Source organism: Zalophus californianus, chromosome 16 (assembly GCF_009762305.2).
Source record: "Zalophus californianus isolate mZalCal1 chromosome 16, mZalCal1.pri.v2, whole genome shotgun sequence".
Classification (NCBI taxonomy): domain Eukaryota; kingdom Metazoa; phylum Chordata; class Mammalia; order Carnivora; family Otariidae; genus Zalophus; species Zalophus californianus.
Window position 1 is genome coordinate 59175314 of NC_045610.1, and position 19221 is coordinate 59194534.

Below are 19221 nucleotides of genomic sequence, written 5' to 3' on the forward strand. Positions count from 1 at the left end.
ACTCTCAAGAGGCTCCAGTCTGTCCTCTCTCTCGAGGACAGAGCTTGTGACTCGGCGACGCTCTCTTTCCTCTCTGCAAGAGGCTCGGTGTGGTCAGAAGGAAGACATGTTCAACATTTTACTATGATGTACTGGAAAAAAATAGGACAAACGGAGAGGCGGAGCATGCTTGTGTGCGGGGAGAACCCCGACCAACGCCAGGAGGGCAGTGCTCCCCAGAGTAGCTCACAGAGAAAATCCAGTTCTGTATAAAGTCATAACGGTTTCTCTTGGAGGAGAGGAGGATTTGACAGAGATTCTGCAGTTCGTTGGAGATAATAAGAGGGAAGAGCTAATGTCTCTCTGGAAACGGGGGAGCTGGGAGGAGAGGCCGGCCGAAGCCAACAGGTGCTCGAGCGCTACCCTCCTTTCCAAGAAGAGTGTGACCTAGGGCCTCCCCTGGCCCCCCACCCTGGGTCCCCGCCGTGCTGGCCCGCCCCGCCCACGCCGGGAGCCCGCCATCGCCCTCACCATGACGATCATGTCCCAGAGCTCCTTCAGCAGGCGGACTTCTTTGTGACAAGCTTTGAGCTGCTTGTAGTCTGGGACTGTGACTTCGAACAGGCTCCCAGACTTGCACAGGGCCTCCATGGTGCTCTCCATGGATGCGATGCTCTTTTGTTGCTGGGGGCGGGCGAGGTGGGCGGTCAGCAGCGTGGCTCACGCTCAGTGCTGGCCTCCCTCTCGCCCTCCGCCGCCTCCCGGTGGACCTCCTCCGCGTGCTCGCCGGCAGGGTGCTGTGTTCCGACCCCGCGCACCGACCGGCGGGAACTGTGTGCCTGGCCGAGGAGAGCAGCGCGCACCCCCTCCCGCCTTCCACAGCCCCCTCCTTCCGTCACACGGCCAGCGCTCCAGCTTTGGGAGTTCAGGCGTGAGAAGTGACTTTAACGGACCCGGCACGAATGCCCGATTTCCTCCCGAGAGGTTCAGGATGACTCAATTCTCACCCCCTGTTTTTTGCCTTATTAAACATTAAGGAGGTTAATGCTTGATTGCTTTGAAAATGAGAACAGTCTAGATAAAAGGAGGGAAGCAAGAGTCACTCCAAACGAGGGGAGTGAGAGTGGGGGCTTCGGGGCCGAGTGCGTGTCTGTGTGTGTGTGTGTGTATGTGTGTGTGTGTGTGTGTGTGTGTACGTGGGTGCGGGATGTGAAGATGGGCTCCCTGTGTGTGCGGGCGGCTCCAGGAGGCCTTTCGCACGCACGGACCCGGTTCCTAAACAAGCTCACACCGGATCCCTGAAGAACCCAGCCCAGGCCCTGTGGGCTCCAGGAGAGACCGTGCGCCTTCCCGCGGGGCCGGGAGAATGGGACGTGAGAAAATGACCCTGACGAATGGGGAGGATGTTTGGGAATGGTGGCTTCGAAGCCATGTGAGAAGAGCAGAGTCTGGGGGAGGGCACGTGCAGGGGACCCTGAAGGGCATCTTGGGGTCTTTGTGCTCGTGCCCGCGTGCCTCACACACTCCCCCGCGAGAGTTGTCAGGCCCAGACCGGTGGTGCTTGTACGTTGGACACTGGTTGTGGACTTAACTTCGGGAACAGAAGGGGACATGGTGGGGCTCGGCCACGTGCTGCACACGGTGGCCAGGGAGGGGAAGACAGCGGCACAGAGGTGAGTGCCAGGCCAGGTGACAGGGAGCCACTGGGTGAGAAGGAGCCAAGGACGAAGGAGGTATAGTGGGGCTGAGCAGCTAGGCTGGATCGCCGGGCTTGGAGTGTGTTCCCACTCCTGGGACCCTCGGCCGAGCAGCGCCCCACAGTGCGGAGGCCACCCGGGTGTGCGTGGACACCTGTGCACACGTGCGGCCCCGAGGCCAGGCCCCTCCAGGCCAAGGACGAGAGCTCGAGGAGAGGCTGGGAGGGCACCGGGGTCCTTGACCGACATACCTTATTCAGGGACTTGTAGGGGTCAGGGTCAGTGAAGCTGAACGGGGCTTCTTGCCGGAACTTCTCTCTGAACTCCTGCTGCTTGAGCTGTGGGAGAGGTGCCCGTGTCACCCTCCTCGGCCACAGCCCGTCCTCCCGGGGGGCAACGTGGTCCGGCCTGCCAGGGCAGCGCTACCTCGAATTGCTGGCACTTCCGCCGCAGGATGTTGACCTCGTTGGCCTGCAGGGGTGCCACGTTCTGCTTCACCTGGATCGCCAGCTTCTTGGTGTTTGTCCACTGCTCCGGCAGCTCCTGCAGCAGACAAAGGCCGTGATCCCTTCCTTTTCCTGTTTTTTTAAACACTTTCCATCGTGAAATAGTACGGACTCACAGGCAGTTGCAAATGTAGCACGGAGAGTCCTGCGTGCCCCCCCCCCCCGCCCCCGGCGCCCCGGGAGGCGGACCTTCGACAGGTGCAACCACTGGCCTGTCCCCCATTTCTGTAATTTTGCCAGAACGACTTTAACAATCAGATGGGTTTTTGTACTTTCTAAGTTGTCTGCACTTGAGCAAATACTGGAGTTCTGATCACAAAATATTTTGAAGAGGAAGAATCCCAGCCCATGAATTCTTCGCCCACAAAACAAAGATAGGGGTTTCCCTTTCCTCTATGATGAGCTAACATTCTGTGGGCCGCAGGACATTCAAAGCCTGGTTCACACCCGTCGCCCCTGGGCCGGGCCACACACCCTTCACATCCACGCCCTCCGTCGGCCCGGGGCAGGGTGGCAGGGGCGGCCACCGGCCCGGTAGCAGGACCCCGGGCAGCGCCTCCCGGTTCGGCCCCCCCGCCCCGCACCCCCGCCGTCCCCCCCTGCCGCAGGGTCTCGGCCCGGATCCAGAGCAGGGCAGAGAGCCGAGAAAGGGATGAGGGGGACCCTCCATGGGGTGGCCGGGCTGTGGCTCCAGGACCCTTGCCCTCCTCCTTGCCACCTTGCCTGGGCCAGCCCTGCCACATGGACCTTCCAGGTGAGCTCCCGCGGCAGCTGGCCCCTGCTTCGGCCCCACTGCCGTGTCCCTAACCTCTGCAGGGCCTCTGCCAACCCCGCTCTCTGTCCACTGCCCCCCTGCACCCAGGGCTGACCCGTCCTTGGGGGCAGGTGTGGGATATTAGGGCATTTTTAATTCAACAATTCAATGGAGGAACCACCGGCTTCATCCTAGAGGCCACCTCACTGTCCCTTCCTCTGCAGGGAGCCTTCTCCCACCTCGACATTCCACATGGATCCCTGGATCCACAGGAGGAGCTCTATCCTGCCGGGGTCCCATGTGAGAGGCCTTGTCCCCAGGCACAACAGCCTGGACTCCAGCGGCAAGGCCCCCGGCGCTGGGCTGGCTCCCCCCCACCTTCCCCGGAGAGCCCCCCACCCCCCAGCCCTGGGCTGCTCCCCCCCGCCGCCCCCCCTCCCCCGGATGGCGCGGCGCCCGGCAGCTGTCCACCTGCAGCTTCAGGTGTGTCTCTTCCAGTATCTCCTCCCCGTAGGTCTTGAGCAGCTCGATGGTTTGCTTCAGGGGCTCAAACATGTTGTCGGTGGCCACCTGCTTCTCCTTGACCTTCATCAGATGACCCATCACCTCCACGAGACCGTCGTAATCCCCCTCCTTGAGGGTCTTGGTTAAGCCTGTCCTGGTGACTTTCATGAAGGCTTCCAGGTCAGCCAGGCTGTTGAACGAGAGGCCCCCACGAGGGGTGTCAGCCTCCATGGTGGGGGTGAGGCCTGTCTGGGGGGGCGGGGGGCACTCCCCAGTTATACTGTGGGGCCCTGTTGAGCAAGGGAGAGCTCCTGTCCTCTTCAGGACACCTGCTCCTGACCCCCACCCTACGCCCCACCAGCTCCACTCCAGCTGGCCTCCCGATCGGAGCTCAGGCTGCACTCCCTCCTGGCCCCTTGCAGCCCTGACCGCCGCCCCTGATAGAACGGTCACCTGTCCCCTGGCGACACGTCAGGTGGCCTTGCCGCCCTCGCGGCTGCAGACATGGAAGTGCTCAATGAGTAGGGCCCACGAAGCCCGGGGCGTCCACTCACAGCCAGGTGACTCCTGTCTACTGGGACCCACCCTGGACAGGGGCGGGGGGGGCCTGCTGACCCCAACACTGACCTTCACCCCCATGCCTGCCCGGCAGGAGCGCCCCCCTGACACCACGAAGGCGTGTTTCTCCTCGGGCGAGGTCAAGGTCGGGACGGCAGGATGGGCTGTGGGGCCGGGCACCTACCTGTTGATGACGTGGTCGCCCAGGTGTCGCTTGAACATCAAGCTCCAGCGCTTGATGATGTTGAGGAGGGCCTGCTTGAAGGGGCGGCAGTCACACTGAAGCCAGCCGTTGAACACCTTGGTGTTCTCACACTTGGCCACTTCCTCGTACAGCTTCTCGTAGGAATCGATCTGGAAAACACGGCCGCTGCTCACTGTCGGGCCGCGCCGGGAGGAGGGCGGCCCTGCCCACAGGTTACTTCTTCTTCTTCTCCTCCCAGCACCCCTGGGACCCCTGTAGCCCCGCAGCCCAGCCCCAGCTCGGGCAGCCGGTCGGAAGGGGACGGCCTCGGGCAAGGCCGGCAGGGCTTCTGAAGAACAGGCCAGGAGCTCAAGAGGTGAATGTGGTCACGGCAACCTCGGGCACCCTGAACCCAGGCCTCTCCACGCTGCTCTGCACCCTGCAGGCTCTCGGCTCCCCCAGCCGCCCCCACCCCCGCCTGTCTCCCCCATGGGTTCTGCTCACGGGCGTCTCCCTCTCACCGTGCGTGGGGAAGGGTGTGTGTGGTTGTTGTCTTGCGTTCCATCTTTCCGATGCTCTGGCGCCCGGGGCCCCACTGACCCTGCTGGGCCTGCCCCTCCCAGGGCTGGCGGCCTCCCAGAAAGAGCAGACCACGCCCCAGGGAGCCCGTCTTTCGTATACAGACCAACGCAGAGCCTGCGTCCCAACCGCCCTCTCTGCACTCGGGGCCAATATTTCCCCACCCTAATCACCCCAGGGCCAGGGACCAGACAACGAGGGGCCACCCCTACAGCCCGGAGTCCACCAACATGACTCCAACTCGCCAATCCCAGGCCCTATCTTTCACGTGAAAACCACAACACGGGCTGTGGATCCTGCCTTCCCCTCTGTCCCTCTGCCTTGGGACTGACCCTGGTGCTTCCCCCGTGGCCCTGTGGGGCCACGTGTGCCCCCACCTCCTGGAACCCGTGAGTCACAAACTCTCTTCCGTGGCAGTCATCTGCTCTGTTGGGAGGCACCAGACCAGAATAATAATAAAACCCACACTTAAAAAGCGATTCACCCAGGGCGCCTGGGTGACTCTGTCGGTGAAGCGTCTGTCTTCGGCTCAGGTCATGATCACAGGGTCCTGGGATCAAGTCCCACGTGGGGCTCCCTGCTCAGTGGGGAGCCTGCTTCTCCTCCCCGTCCCCAGCCTGCTCATGCTCTCTCTTCCCCTTTCTCTCTCTCTCTCTCAAATAAATAAATAAAATCTTTAAAAAGAAGTCTTAAAAAATAAAAAAATAGAAGCCATTCACCAAGGTTTGACTCAAGCCCAGTGAGCAGCCCCCACCCCCGGAGGAAGGGGCAGGAATTGCAGGGGTGAGGAAGCCTGCACACACACCTGCTGCTGGAACTGGGTGAGGCTGGGTGGCGCCTTGGAGAGGGTCTCTTCGGCCCGGGTGTCCAAGTCCTCCGGGGTGACCGTGTGCCCGTAGATCAGGAAGTTCTTCATGAACTCCCGGGGGTCGTCCATCCAGAGGTAGGAGTACCTCTCGAAGGAGTCTTGGTATTCCTCGGCCTCCTTCATGGCGCTGATGACCAGGTTGGACATCTCCTCCCTCATCTCTATGAGGTCTGTCATGTCTTCCAGGTCTGCCTGCGAGGGGGCAGGAGAGAAGCAGACCGGCGAGCGTTGGCCTGTGGTCACGGCTTTGATTAGATCTCTCCACCCTGGAGGGTGTCTCTCTGCCGGTGGAAGTGTTGCTAGCCTCTCAAGATGGAAAACAGAGCAGTTTGCCAACTGGCCATGTTCTCCTGAGAGAGGATTATGTTGAATGTGACTTTTGTCCGGTAGACTCCAGGATGGCTCGCACACTGATTCATTCATGCAAGAGTAACTTGGCACCTGTTGTGTGTGCCACATGAGGGGGTGGTCACATGGAGGGTGTGGTCCAGGCGTGGGGTTAGGCATTCCTCAAAAAATCACAGACTCTGAGCCTTGCTTTAATGCATAGCAGGGAGGAGGTTGGGGAATGTTCCCTGAGGAAGTGACCGTTGTTCTGAGAACTGATGGATGGCTAGGCAAAGAGCAAGAGAAACAGCAAAGCACATGCAAAGGCCCTGCGCTGGGAGGAAGCAGATGTTTGAGGAACTAAAGGAAGTCTACCACGGATGGTTAGAGCAGGAAACTGGGGAGGCCTGATCTGGACAGAATCTTTTGAGTTTTGAGTGACAGAAAACCCAACCCAAGTTGGTTTAAGCAACAAGACAACTCCCTGAGTCATGGAACTGGAGAATCTCAAGGTGGGGTGTGTGTATTCATTATGGTTTTTATTTTCTGTATCTTAAGATGCCTTGACATCTTAAAAACTCTTGCTGGATGGGAGACACTGCCCTTCTGGGGACTGACCAGCCAATTCTGAGAGAGAGGAAGAGCTCAGAAGGGAGCATACCCTTCATATGCAAACCAACCAGCCCTGAGGCTACACCTCCCCCCACCACCCCGCCCGCGGCTTTATCCAACACTCCTCCTACCCTAACTGGCCCAGGGTCAGGTACCCTATGACTGCAGGTGACCCCTGGAGCCCAGAGTCGCCAATTAATGCAAACTGGCTAGTCCTTAGCAGTTTCCCCCACCTGCCTTGCCTTTTCCTGCAGAAACCTCTGGAAAGGCTCTGGCCTGGGCTTGCCCCTCACTCCCACCTCTGCACCTGCTGTGACCCCATGTGGCCCTGCACCACCTGCCAGGCCTCTTGTTTCTATGGGAACTGTGAGCAGCATTAACTTTTCTCTCCGTGGCACTGACCTCTCCACACAGCCACTCAGCCACCTCTGCAAATTAAGATCCCATGGGCTCAAGTGAGGCTGGTGTGGGGGGTGCACAGGCTCGGCTATGGCATGATCGGCAGGACCCTTGTCTTGCTCTGCTCTGAACTCCCCCACGTGTGTCTTCATCAGCAGGTGGATCCCCTCAGAGCCCACGGGGGGCTGCAGGAGCTCCAGACGTGCATCCTGCCAGACTCCGGAGCACACCGGGTCCCACGTCCATACCTGAGCTGATCTCTGGTGACGAACTCTATTCTGGACCCTGGAACACTTCATCCAGGCACATCCCCTTGGCCTGACACCGTCTGCCTGGAAACCCCCTCCCACCCTTTAAGACTCAGCCAGTGTACACTCAGCTGATCTGGGAAGCTGTCCTTGACATTGCGAGGGTTTTCCTCTGTGCACTCACCTCCCCGCGCACACGCACACGCACACGTGCGCACAGGCACACATATACCTTCCTCCCTGACAGTATAGAGCCTCTTGTTGTAAATGTTGCAAATAATTCATGCCTGTTATTATCCAAAATCTCAAGCAACGCAGAAGTATTTGAAATCAAAACCCCTTTGCATCCCCTTGTCCGAGCCCCCTCCCTCCTTACCCCCATCCTGTTTCCAGAAGGGAGCACTCCTAGCAATTTGGAGCGTATCATCGGAAGACAGATTTTTGTTTGTTTCAATGAATGAAATCATATTCTGAACACTGTTCCACAACTTGATAAACCATAACCTGCCGCCAGCACCTCTCCCGGTGACTCATGCAGACGCTTTGTCAGGTTGGGCCTGCATCTGTTGAACCAGCTCCCCTGTTTGATGGCACTTAGGTCTTTTCCAGGTTTTGTTTCACTCTTACAAACAATGCTCCGACACACACACCTCCAAAGACCTCCCTTCGGGGAAGCAAAACTTCTTACGCCTTTTGTGTCCGGAGAATCTGATCTGTTTTGCTTATAGGTACTTCATGTATCGAAGGTACCTGGATGCACAAGCCAGCGAGGGCACATTTGTCAAAATGCCTGCGTGCTGAGGGGACCACAGCGTTTGACTCACAGAAGCAAGTGAAACACCAGGAAATGGGTACCAGCACGCTCTGGCCAGCAGTGGGAATGAAAACCATGCCGACTAGGAGAAGCCAGTCTGGGAAGAAGGGCGGGATTTCCAGAGTGGGGAGGGAAACGCGGTTTGGCGTCCTGAGGACCTGATAGACACCCCTGGGCGGCTCCTCACACTCAGAGCCATCGGCATTTAAAAGGTAACTGATGGGGCACTGCTGAGTTGGGAAGGCAGCTGGAGCAAGGAAGCCTGGACTGACCTTGTAGCTCATTTGGCCCCTGGCCAGCCGGGGGATGAGCTTGGCTGCGTTGTAGATGTCATTGATCAGGCCCTCAATCAGCGCCAGGAAGCCATGGTCCGCGCCCATCTCCAGGGTTGGATGGAAGACCAGCCCGTCCTCGTCTAGCTCCATGCGGACCTCAAGGAGTGGTGCCACGCTCTCCTGAAACAGGCCGGCCTGGGGTCAATGCCTCGAGCTCCGTGGAACCACTCCCAAGGCCCTGATATTCTCTCGAAGCATGCCAGGGCTGACTCGGGCTGGCTGGGGCTGGCTGGGTCCACGTGGGAAAGCACGCTTCGCCAGGGGCCCCCAAGCAGGAACCAGAGAGGCTGGAGGGGGCCAGCACATGCACGGAAGTGCAGGGGAGAGCCCATGGCCTTGGTGCTAAGCTTGTGTCCACTCGGTACTTACCAGCCGCGTGGCCTTGGGCGAGACACTTGCCCTCCCAGTTTCCCCAGATACATAAAATGAGGATAATCGTTTTATAGAACAGAGACACCAACTGTCCCCATCTCTTGGGGTTACTGTGATCTAAGTCAGTAACATAGGAGGCGTGGGAGCGGCGGCTGGCTCACTCCCAGGCGCTGGTGGGGTCATGGCTGGGCAGGACGGGTGTCACCACGCTCCAGAAAGCACAACGCTCACGTTCTAGAGTTCCACCGTGAGCATCCTCGCTGCATAACTAATCGAGAGTGAAACAATTCCGCCGTAAAAGATAAAAGAACTAGTTGACGGTTTGGTTTTGGGTCTCCACTGACAAGGTTCTGGGAGGCACTCACGTTTTTATCATACGGTCAAAATCTCAGCTAGCCCTCATAGTGGATGACAGCGGATAACAACTACGTGTATCAGCCTGATCGAAAACACGGTGGGGAACTTTCTGGGAGCGTGAAACAAGACCGGGTACAGCCAGATTGCACGCTAGACTATCCTGGACCCTGATGAGGATGCATCAGTCACAATGCGACAAAGCTCAGCGACAAGAGCATGACAGCGTCGGCTTTCTCGTGTTGTTTCCCATGGAACGCTGGGTGCCCATCCACATCCACGAGGGAATATGCCAGGGAGGAGCACAGGTCCCATGCTCGGTTACCAGTCTGCCCCCAAGTATTTGGAAAACGGATACCTCTCATCACAAAGGAAGACATTAAGTATTAATACTATTCATTTTTTTCAGGTTTCATTGTGATCTTTTTAATGTCTCTCTTATTTTTTATTTTCATGGCAAAGTTGCCTCATGACCAATTCATCGAGCCCCTAAAATGACTTGCTGTGAGATGCTGGAGCTGGACGGGAGGCAGGCCGGCTTTCAAGTGCTCCAGAAAGGACAACCCTCACAGCCACGGGAGGATCCCATTCGTAAAGTAGGTACGCCCAGTAACCCTGTCTGCCCCTGGAGCGTCCTCGCGAGGCTGCGAGGCTGAGGGTGCTGGCCTCACTTGTCAGGTGACCTCATGGAGGTTAGTCCGACACTCCAGTGATTCTCAAAGTGCAGGCCAAGGCCCACCGGTGGCCATGAGATCCACTCCACCGCTACTAATCTTCCACACACAGTCCCATGACGGCCCCATGGGCAGTTGACTCAAGAACCCACGGGTTTTTCTCCATGACCAAGGGATGGTGTTTGCTAGCGTCCGAGTGAATTGCTAAGTACACAAGGTCAATCGTCACAAACTCAGATGACCAGGCTTTTCTAAAACCTCTCCGTCAGGGGTCTGCTCCTGCTGCCAGGCCCCTTACGAATATGGGGACGCCCTGGGATTTTTGGAGAGGGACATTTTGTCATCAGGGTTTCGTCATGGTTTCGATTGTGACTAATTAACTATAAATTCCTGAACTTGCTGACACTTTGCATCATTGTGGGTTGCTTGATGAGCCTTGTGGTTGGTAGTAAGGACAACTTTCATCAACAGAATTTCAGGTCTGTGATTGTCTGGTGACACCTGGCCTTTGAGACACATGCGCTGGGCTCAGGCATGAATCACCCATCCTCTGTGGCTCGTACAAGGGCGTCTTGCTGTCCTCGCCATCTTTCCTGCGGGTGCGCTAGAGGGGCTGGGGGATCTTTGATCTTCTCCTACTGGCAGTATTCAAAATCATTTGGGAATTATTGTAATGAAAAAGACATGGGTGGGAGAGGGCTCACCCCCATGGAGAATGCCGGAGAATGCCAGAATGAAATTAACCAGCACATCGTTTGCTGACCTGCTTTACACTTCCAGGGACCCCACGGACCCCTCGGACCCCATGAGGGTTGAGCAGGTTAGTAGCTGATGTTGCTGACAGGAGGGTGCCCCCTGACCAATCCACTTGAGTAGGGGACAGTGGTGCTTGCTTTCCCTCCCCTGGCAACAAGGTAGGACCATTTATGTATTCTATAGCCGATTTATGGTGGGGCAGACTGAAGGTGACCAGATGTCCTGAGTGCTGGGGCCTAAAGAGGGTCCTGGGATACAGGACTTTTCGGTCTTAAAGCCAGGGCACATAGTTCACCCTCTGCAGGTTCTAATGTCTGGTTATTTGTAACATGATAGCCTGGTCTTTCATCAGGAGCCCACAAACTATAGATTCCAAGGTAGACTTTATCTTATCTTTATAACACCATATTTATAGCACAAATATATGCATATCTTATATTTATAACTCACATCCAAGACCATGTTGTCTATGAAGTAATTCAGAGATTTGCGGATGAAATGGTCAAATTCGTCCAGGACCATGTTGTCAACATAGTTGATGTAGTCTTTCCAGGACTGGCTCGTCGTATCTGCTCTGAACAGTTCAGCATTTTCCTGCAAACAGGACCGCACAGTCAGCTGCTGTTTCACGGGGTCCCCCGCTCACTCCTTGACCAACTCACTTGGCGACTCTCTGGGCTACTCTTGTCCCTGCTTACATACTCCAGACACACAGGGCTGCTTTTTGCTTCTCAAATGTGCCGGGTGCTTTTCTTTCCTATGTCAGAGTCTTTGCATAGGCTGCTCCCTCCCACTATTGCCAGGTCTGGCTTCTTCTAGGTTTCAGCCCAAATGTCACCTCTTCACAAAGGAAAGCCCTCTTTCACCACTCCCCCCATTCATCTCAGGTTTGGCTTCTGTCCCTGCCTCTCATCCGTATTCCCTCTAGCAATCCATTATTTGTGCCTACCATGGCACAGATGACAACTCTGAATGATTTTATTTATTTGTGTCTAGTCTGTACCTCCCTTTGAGGTCAAGCTACGTGAGGACAGGTGTTGACTGTCCTTTCCACCATTGTGTCTCAGCATGCAGCAGGAGGCTGAGGACAAAGCAGGAGCTAGTGAATGGATGGATGGGTGGGTGGAATGATGGTGGACAGATGGATGGGTGGGTGGGTAGATGTGTGGATGAAAGGAGAGATGAATGGATGGGTGGATGGATTTGTGGATAGGAGGATAAATAGATGGATGGATCAGTGGGCGGATGGGTGGATGAATGGATGGATGTGTGGATGAAAGGAGAGATGAATGGATCAATGGATGGATGGATGGATGTGTGGATGGACGTGTGGTTGGGAGGATAGACAGTAGATGGATGGATAGATGGATGGGCAGATGGATGGATAGATAGATGGGTGGATGAGTGGGTGGATGTACGGATGGATAGATGGATGGATGGATGATGAGTGAATGGATGTGTGGATGATGGGATGGATGAATCCCTAAGACACCGAGTGCCACAGGGAACACAAAGATGAATATGACCCAGTCTGCACCCTCGGGCAGTTATCTTCTAACAGAAGAAAGAAGACACAGGCTTAAATAACTTCAGTGCAAGGTACAAAGAAATGGTTTAAATAACTATCATGTGCATAGAGGACTCTGGCAAATATGACGACAAAGCCTTGTCTTGTCGGCTTGCTGGCCTCTACTTCTCCTAGGCTCCTGTTCCCTGCTGCCCTGCCTCGTCGCCTGTCCTGAGGCTGCACTGCTGTGCTGTGAACCTTTCCCTTAGTCTAGCCCAATTTCTCTCTCCTGTGCCCTGTTTCCAACACACCCGAGAGCGTTAACAGATTAATCTGTTAATTCTTCCGAGTAATATGTTTGCATTTGACCATTTTCATTTAGTGGAACCTTTTGGTACCATGGCAAAGGGGGAAGGAGGAGGATCTGAAAATGAGACAAAATATTTTTTGGTCCAGTCAAGTCACTCCACTGGGGCAATGACCTTCCAAGCAATGGCTGGACCGTGAGAACAGCCAGTGACACACCTCCCACCCAGTTGGGCCTGCGGGCTGTCTGGGGGTGATGACCCATCACTGAAGTCCACATCCATGATTTGTACCAAGCACTGGGAAACCTCCCCCAAAACTGCCCTGAAAATATCTTGAGCTCAAGGGAGAATTTTCTCTTTTTCAGGCCAATGCAGAACTCCACCTTTCACATTTGCCTCAGAAATGAGCTAACATGCGAGCTGGATAGAAACGGCTGCCAAGTGAGGAAGGCATGAGAACGCCCACACTGGCAGGAACCCAGGCAGCAGTCCCAGGGGCGCCTGGCGAGCGTTTGGCCTCCTCCCTCGGCACGTGCCAGCGGGGACAGAGGCCCACTGCTGCTGACCTACGCTCTCGGCGGCACAGTACGTGTGTGTGACCGCACCATCCTGATTTAAACCATGCGTGCACATTGCATGTTCCTCACTTGCATTTACACGCTTTGTTTCCCCCTCACGCTCTGGCGGGGAAACCGTGAAGGACACCGGATACTCACTCAGCACCCGCCCTCGCACCGTGTATCTCAGGGAAACAAGATGTGTTGACCTTGTACAGAGATGTCACTTGCCTATACCGATTTTGTGCAGGGTAGGGGGTGCTGACCCCTTAGCACGGAGGAGGGCAGACTCATCGCAAGAGTGTCCGTTTAGGATAGTCTGCTTCTTGAAAATAAGACTCCCGGATTAAAGATAGTAGAATTTCCATGACCCTAAAGTCATTTTTATGGCACCTCTGGTTCTCCCTCTTCTACTAACAGTGAGTGCCCCCTCGAGGCCCGTTGTGGGCGAGTCCTTACCGTGACCATGGCCTGGATCTTCAGGCCGGCCTCCTTGACCGCAGTGTAGCGCCTGTTGAGGTTGACCACCCTTCCATCCAAATCCAGCAGGGCCTCCTTCTTATTGTCCTTCCTCTCAAACATTGGGTTGGCTGACCAGTCCTGCAGGGAAAAGGTGGGAGTGAGGAGAACATTTGGGGAAAATGCCTGTTCTCACCGCTTCACTGCCTGCTCGTCGATGCGAATGTCCTTGTCCCTCGGAGAGACCTCGGGGCCCCGGAGGGACGGTTGAGCAGAGAATCTCGTTTGCCTTAAAACCAGTCAGGGGCTTGGGATGGCCAGGAGACCGCTGGAAGGCTTTACCCAACCAGGCCCAAGGGAGTCACCCTGGGAAGGTGCCCGGGCCCAGGGGTGGATGGTCAGAGCTGGGGGGAGGGTCCTTAGCTCCACATAGCAGGCCCAGTAGGGACGAGTCCCTTTTGTGGGGGCAACTGAACTGCTGTGGGGGATCCCCCCCCATTTTCTGGATTGGGCTTGAGTGAAAGTCACCTCGGTGCTTCACTGAGCAGGGCTGAGACTCCGTGCACCTTCCCGCCCCTTGTCCCTGGCTCTGGCCTGGCACAGAGGGGACCCTGCAAACACTTGCTGAGCTCAACAGAACAGAACAGACCTGAATTCTGCAGACTGGCCTGGGACTTCCCTGCCTTGGGGCCACCTTGACATTGTTGTGTGATCCAGAGCCTCAAACAGCAAGTTCCTGCTGCCTTTGGCACTTTCTGTGAGCATCTCTGTGTGGCCCCTTTTCCCTGGGACCCTCTCCTGGGCCTCCGATGAAGCCCTGCTCCGCGCCTTGCCGCTCACTCACCTTCATGGCCTGAGAAATTCCATCTATATTCTGCTTCGCTTTCTGTATCCTATTCTGCAAGTTTTGGAGAATTTCTCGCATCTCTTGAATATATTCTAACACACCTAAAATATAAACATAAGGGAATCTTACAGAATGAACAAATCAGTAAAAGGAGAACTTCTCTTGGGCCGGCTGAAGGCTCATCATAATGAGACAGCCCTTGGAAAAATACGTCTACTGTTCATCCGGAGTTCCCCGAATGCAATGCTGAGCAGGACTCCCTCTCTGGGAGCAGGACTTCCCTATCCCCGAGTAGGTGGGTCATTAGTTCCCCCTGGGGGACCCCGCATCCCCTGCGGCCCTGCCCTTCCAGCCACCAGCAGAGCGCTGGGGACACATGACTGGTCTCAGCGCCTTGGGCTGCAGCGGCTGGAAAGAGGTGCGTCCTTGGACAGCAGTGACAAGAAAAAGCATAGGCTTCTTTGCACAGAAAGTCCAGGCTGACCCTGCTTTCAGGGAGGTGGACTGTCCCACTTTCTCACGGAGACAGTGAAGGCAGGATATGGCCAAAGATGGCCGAAAAGATGGCACAAGGCAAGTCGCAGGTGCTTAGAGAGCCTCGGAGGTGATGCCCACTTAGAGGTGGGTCCGGGGGTGAGGGAGGTCAGGGAGGAGGTCTTCTGCCTCACGGGCACACTTCTTTCTGCTTCTCTGACATCCACCCTTGGCCCTCCTGCTGCCCCTGTGTGGGAACCCCACTGTGGAAACTTTGGGACCCTTGGAGGTCCCCAGAACGTCTTTGCCTGATTCCTTTGTAAGTGAGACAAATGGTCTCTTTGGGACAGGGCAAGCAGGGGGAACCATCCTTTGGCCTTAAACATAACCCTGTTGGAGTCAAAGTGGACCACCCAGCCGGAAGGCAGAAGCAGCTCCTCGCCTGTGTCATAGGACAGACACTGGACAGGTTGGATACGCCCCCCCACCCCCCACCCAGGTTGAACCCACGGTGAGTCGAACGTGGCCTTGGTACCTTCGCTGTTCCAGAAGAGCATGGTTTCAGCACTCAGTAGTTTGACATCGATGTCTTCCAGTTCCGACTTTATTAGTGGAGATTCTACTTCCATCACCGTGGTCTTTATCTGAAATACAAAGTCTGGGGTTTCAGGGCCTTCGTTCCAAATCCAACCGGATTTAAAATGGTCTCACAGGAAGGGTCTTATTACGCAGTCCCCACCAAACCGATTGCAATTAGTGTCATTTAATTGGGAATTATGTATAAATCAAATTCCAGGAGATTTCAACTTGCCAAACTATTCTTATCACCAAGGGTTTAAGCATATACTTCACTCTTAGTTACCCACGGTATGGGGTAGAAACAGAAGGGAAGGTGATCATGGGACGGCAGGGAGTGCGTAATCCAAAACTGTTTTTATTTGGCTTAGAAAGAAACAGACACGGGTAGCTGGAGCACGCCTGGGCTCAGAATCTCTCCTTGGTCAGAAATCCCAAATGTGAAATTTGGTTACACAAAGAAGATCCAGGTCTGCAGGGAAGCTGTTCAAGTTGTTTGTGGGTCAGAGCGACGGTATGGGTTCTGTATACTCTTGATACAGCTCTACCCTCCTCCAAGAATTTAATTTAATGCTTTAAAAAACGTCAGTTCACAAACCAAGGGGGGGAAGGAGAAGGAAGGTGTAGCCAGGTTTTATAAATTATTCCTTTTTTTTTAAGATTTTATTTATTCATTTGAGAGAGCGAGAGAGAGCATGAGCAGGGAGAGGGGCAGAGGGAGAGGGAGAAGCAGGCTCCTCACTGAGCAGGGAGCCCGATGTGGGGCTCGATCCCAGGACCCCGGGATCATGACCTGAGCTGAAGGCAGACGCTTAACTGAGCCACCCAGGCGCCCCTAAATTATCCCTTTAAATCACAAGCACCATTTGAATTTTGGAATATCCTTCTACCTAGCAACATTTTTTTTACTTTAAATTTTTTATTATTATGTTAATCACCATACATTACATCATTAGTTTTTGATGTAGTGTTCCGTGAATCACTGTTTCCGTACAACACCCAGTGCTCCACGCAGAACGTGCCCTCTTTAATACCCATCACCAGGCTAATCCATCCCCCCACCCCCTCCCCTCTAGAACCCTCAGTTTGTTTCTCAGAGTCCATCGTCTCTCATGGTTCGTCTCCCCCTCCGACTTACTCCCCTTCATTCTTCCCCTCCTGCGATCTCCTTCTTTTCCTTTTTTTAACATAACTTGCATTATTTGTTTCAGAAGTACAGATCTGTGATTCAACAGTCTTGCACAATTCACAGCGCTCACCATAGCACATACCCACCCCCGATGTCTATCACCCAGCCACCCCATCCCTCCCACCCCCCACCACTCCAGCATCCCTCAGTGTGTTTCCTGAGATTAAGAATTCCTCATATCGGTGAGGTCATATGATACATGTCTTTCTCTGATGGACTTATTTCACTCAGCATAAGACCCTCCAGTTCCATCCACGTCGTTGCAAATGGCAAGATCTCATTCCTTTTGATGGCTGCATAATATTCCATGGTGTATATATACCACATCTTCTTTATCCATTCATCTCTCGATGGACATCTTGACTCTTTCCACAGTTTAGCTATTGTGGACATTGTTGCCTAGCAACATTTTTATTTTATATAACTTTTCAAGGACACTCCTACTTTATAAAGTGAGGGAGGCACATAGAATTAGAACTGTACGTGAGATGCTGACCATTTGCCTTTCAGAACGACACTTTCCATACATTTGGTACTGTCATACGGTGCCCTGCCAACCTTCTCCCTCAAGTGTTTTCGGGGGTCAGGAGGGCAGAGAAATAAAGCTTAGAACCTATGACGAGTAGAAACAGGACAGAAATAAGAGAGAGCATCTACGGAATCACAAAGTGAGCAAACAGAGATATTGACTCCACTCATCAGAGTTTAGATAGTAAATAACTACCACAGGCTGTGGTCTCCTCCCCATTATTAGTGCCCTCGCTTTGAGACTGTATCCCACGCCAGACCATTTCATGACGTGCCCCTTTGGTAGGTTTAGGAACTAAATCCTGTGAACGGAGTTGCGAGGGGAGCCCTTTCTGCAGAACCGAACCAGCTGGGAAAGATGCTGAGTCCCTGGGGACGGGCAGGGACTGGCAGGTGTGCCGGGGCTCAGCACCCAGGGCCAGCCCAGCCGGGCCACTGCGTCCCGCCCACAACTCACTTGGATACTCGGCGACTTGGGACGGCCACTCATTTATTGCCTATTTCCCCCGGTGACATCCCAGAGGAGCAGCCGAATGTCACCGTGCTGCTGTGATTGCCGGAGTAAACAAAGCTCCCGGTGAGAAGATACACGTACTAATATGTACGTCCTGTGTATTTTTTTCACAGCCTATGTTATAAATCCACACCTCTAGGGCTCTGTCCCCAGAAGTGTCATGTGGACAAACCGCACGCTCGCGTGGTCCCTCGGACACCCCAGCGGATTCCTCAAGGCACCACGGCGCCCTCTCTAGTTTGGACACTAACAGATGCGAGCAGTCTGCAGGCCGGTGGTGTCTCTTGGCAACAGAAACCACGCCAGGGATGCGAAGGGCCTGGGGGGAAGGGCTCCAAAGAGGGGAACTGGGTCACCAGGAAGCGTCGCCGCGGGCACCCAGCCCCGGGCCTGACTTCCCGCCTCCCCACCTAGTCCAACATTTGTATTCACAGAGCGGCAGGGCTCGCGGCTGAGAAACACGCTTCTCGGGGTGGACAGCGATGTGTGTGGCTGGGTTTTGTTTAGGAATACAGAAGTAGAAGATCAAACTTTAAAAAATTTTTTTATTTTGAAAAAAATATTTATTTATTTAAGTCATCTCTACACCCCACGTGGGGCTTGAATTCACGGCCCCGAGATCAAGAGTCGGTCGCTCCTCCGACTGAGCCAGCCAGGTGCCCCAAGATCAAATTTTTTTAATTCGAAATAAACTTGGTTGGACTTTTTTCTTCTGGTTCACCACCATGGGAAGTCTTCTGCTCTGACAAGAGCCCATGGATGTTTTTGGCACCGCCACGGCTGGGAGGGGCTCCCGGGTGGGCGAACGCGAAGGTCTCTGAGTCTGAAGATAGTTGCTTCCAGGAAAAGCAAAGTCAAGGAAATGCGCTTATGGCAGACACTAGTATAATGTAGTTGGCTGCACAAATAAGTGAGATCGTTAAAATTTTATCCCGAAAAATGAAATTAATGAAAACGAGCTTCTTTTAGTTTCTGTTGAACACATTTTTGTGACGTCACCGCCATGCCCTAATTCATGGAATGGAGTAAGGAACAGCTCTGTTGTTGCTTCTTTGCTGGGCGACACGTGTCGGTGGTTGGGGCGGTGATGACCTTTGACAAATCTATGTGTTGGCGCGACCTTGCCTGCTCCACTTTGCCTTCGCTTATCCCAGCGTGTTCTTGAAGGAGGTCACCTCTACCAAGGGTAGGGGGTTTCCTCGGTCTCCCCAAGGCCTCGCTCATAATCCTTTGATGATATTCGCACTCCTATCTTGGTCGGCACCTGAGGTGGGCACCAGATTCCCGGGCTCGGGCAAATGCACGGTACTAAGCGGCCACCATCCCCTGCACAAGATGTTTGGTAAGTGAGTCCTGGATCCCAGAAACATCCTTCGGATTCACGGCATTCCTGCTGCTGTTTCTTGCTGCCATAGGGGAAGGTGCGGCCATGCTGTGCTCCTGGGAGCGCCAGCTCAGATGCAACTGGGCAAGGGAGCGGGGAAGGGGCAGGACAGCAGGGGGAAGAGCTCCCCGTCCACATGCGGGATGGACGTGGGCATGCAGTACGGGGCCCGCACAGGACAGGCCGGGGAAGGCGGCAGACCCACGGCCCCGCGGCTCTAGGAAAGGGGCCCTCACATCAGGAATCCGTGAGCAGAAGCATCTCTAGGACAGAGTGGAGACACAAAAGCACAAGAACAAAAATAATAACATTCCTGGCCCCAGACAGTTGTCCAGTTGGGGGCAAGCTGGCTGCGAGA

General features: G+C 54.8%; 1 protein-coding gene across 1 annotated transcript in view; it reads right to left on the reverse strand.

Annotated features, from left to right (window-relative positions):
• The window catches only part of DNAH17 (dynein axonemal heavy chain 17), a 100568-nt gene that overhangs the window by 65909 nt on the left and 15438 nt on the right, over positions 1-19221 (reverse strand). Inside the window, 11 exon segments of the mRNA XM_035724561.1 lie at positions 511-663; positions 1928-2014; positions 2103-2219; positions 3408-3630; positions 4183-4352; positions 5567-5821; positions 8302-8484; positions 10971-11114; positions 13352-13492; positions 14196-14299; positions 15208-15316. Of these exon segments, the coding sequence (XP_035580454.1) occupies positions 511-663; positions 1928-2014; positions 2103-2219; positions 3408-3630; positions 4183-4352; positions 5567-5821; positions 8302-8484; positions 10971-11114; positions 13352-13492; positions 14196-14299; positions 15208-15316 (1686 nt within the window).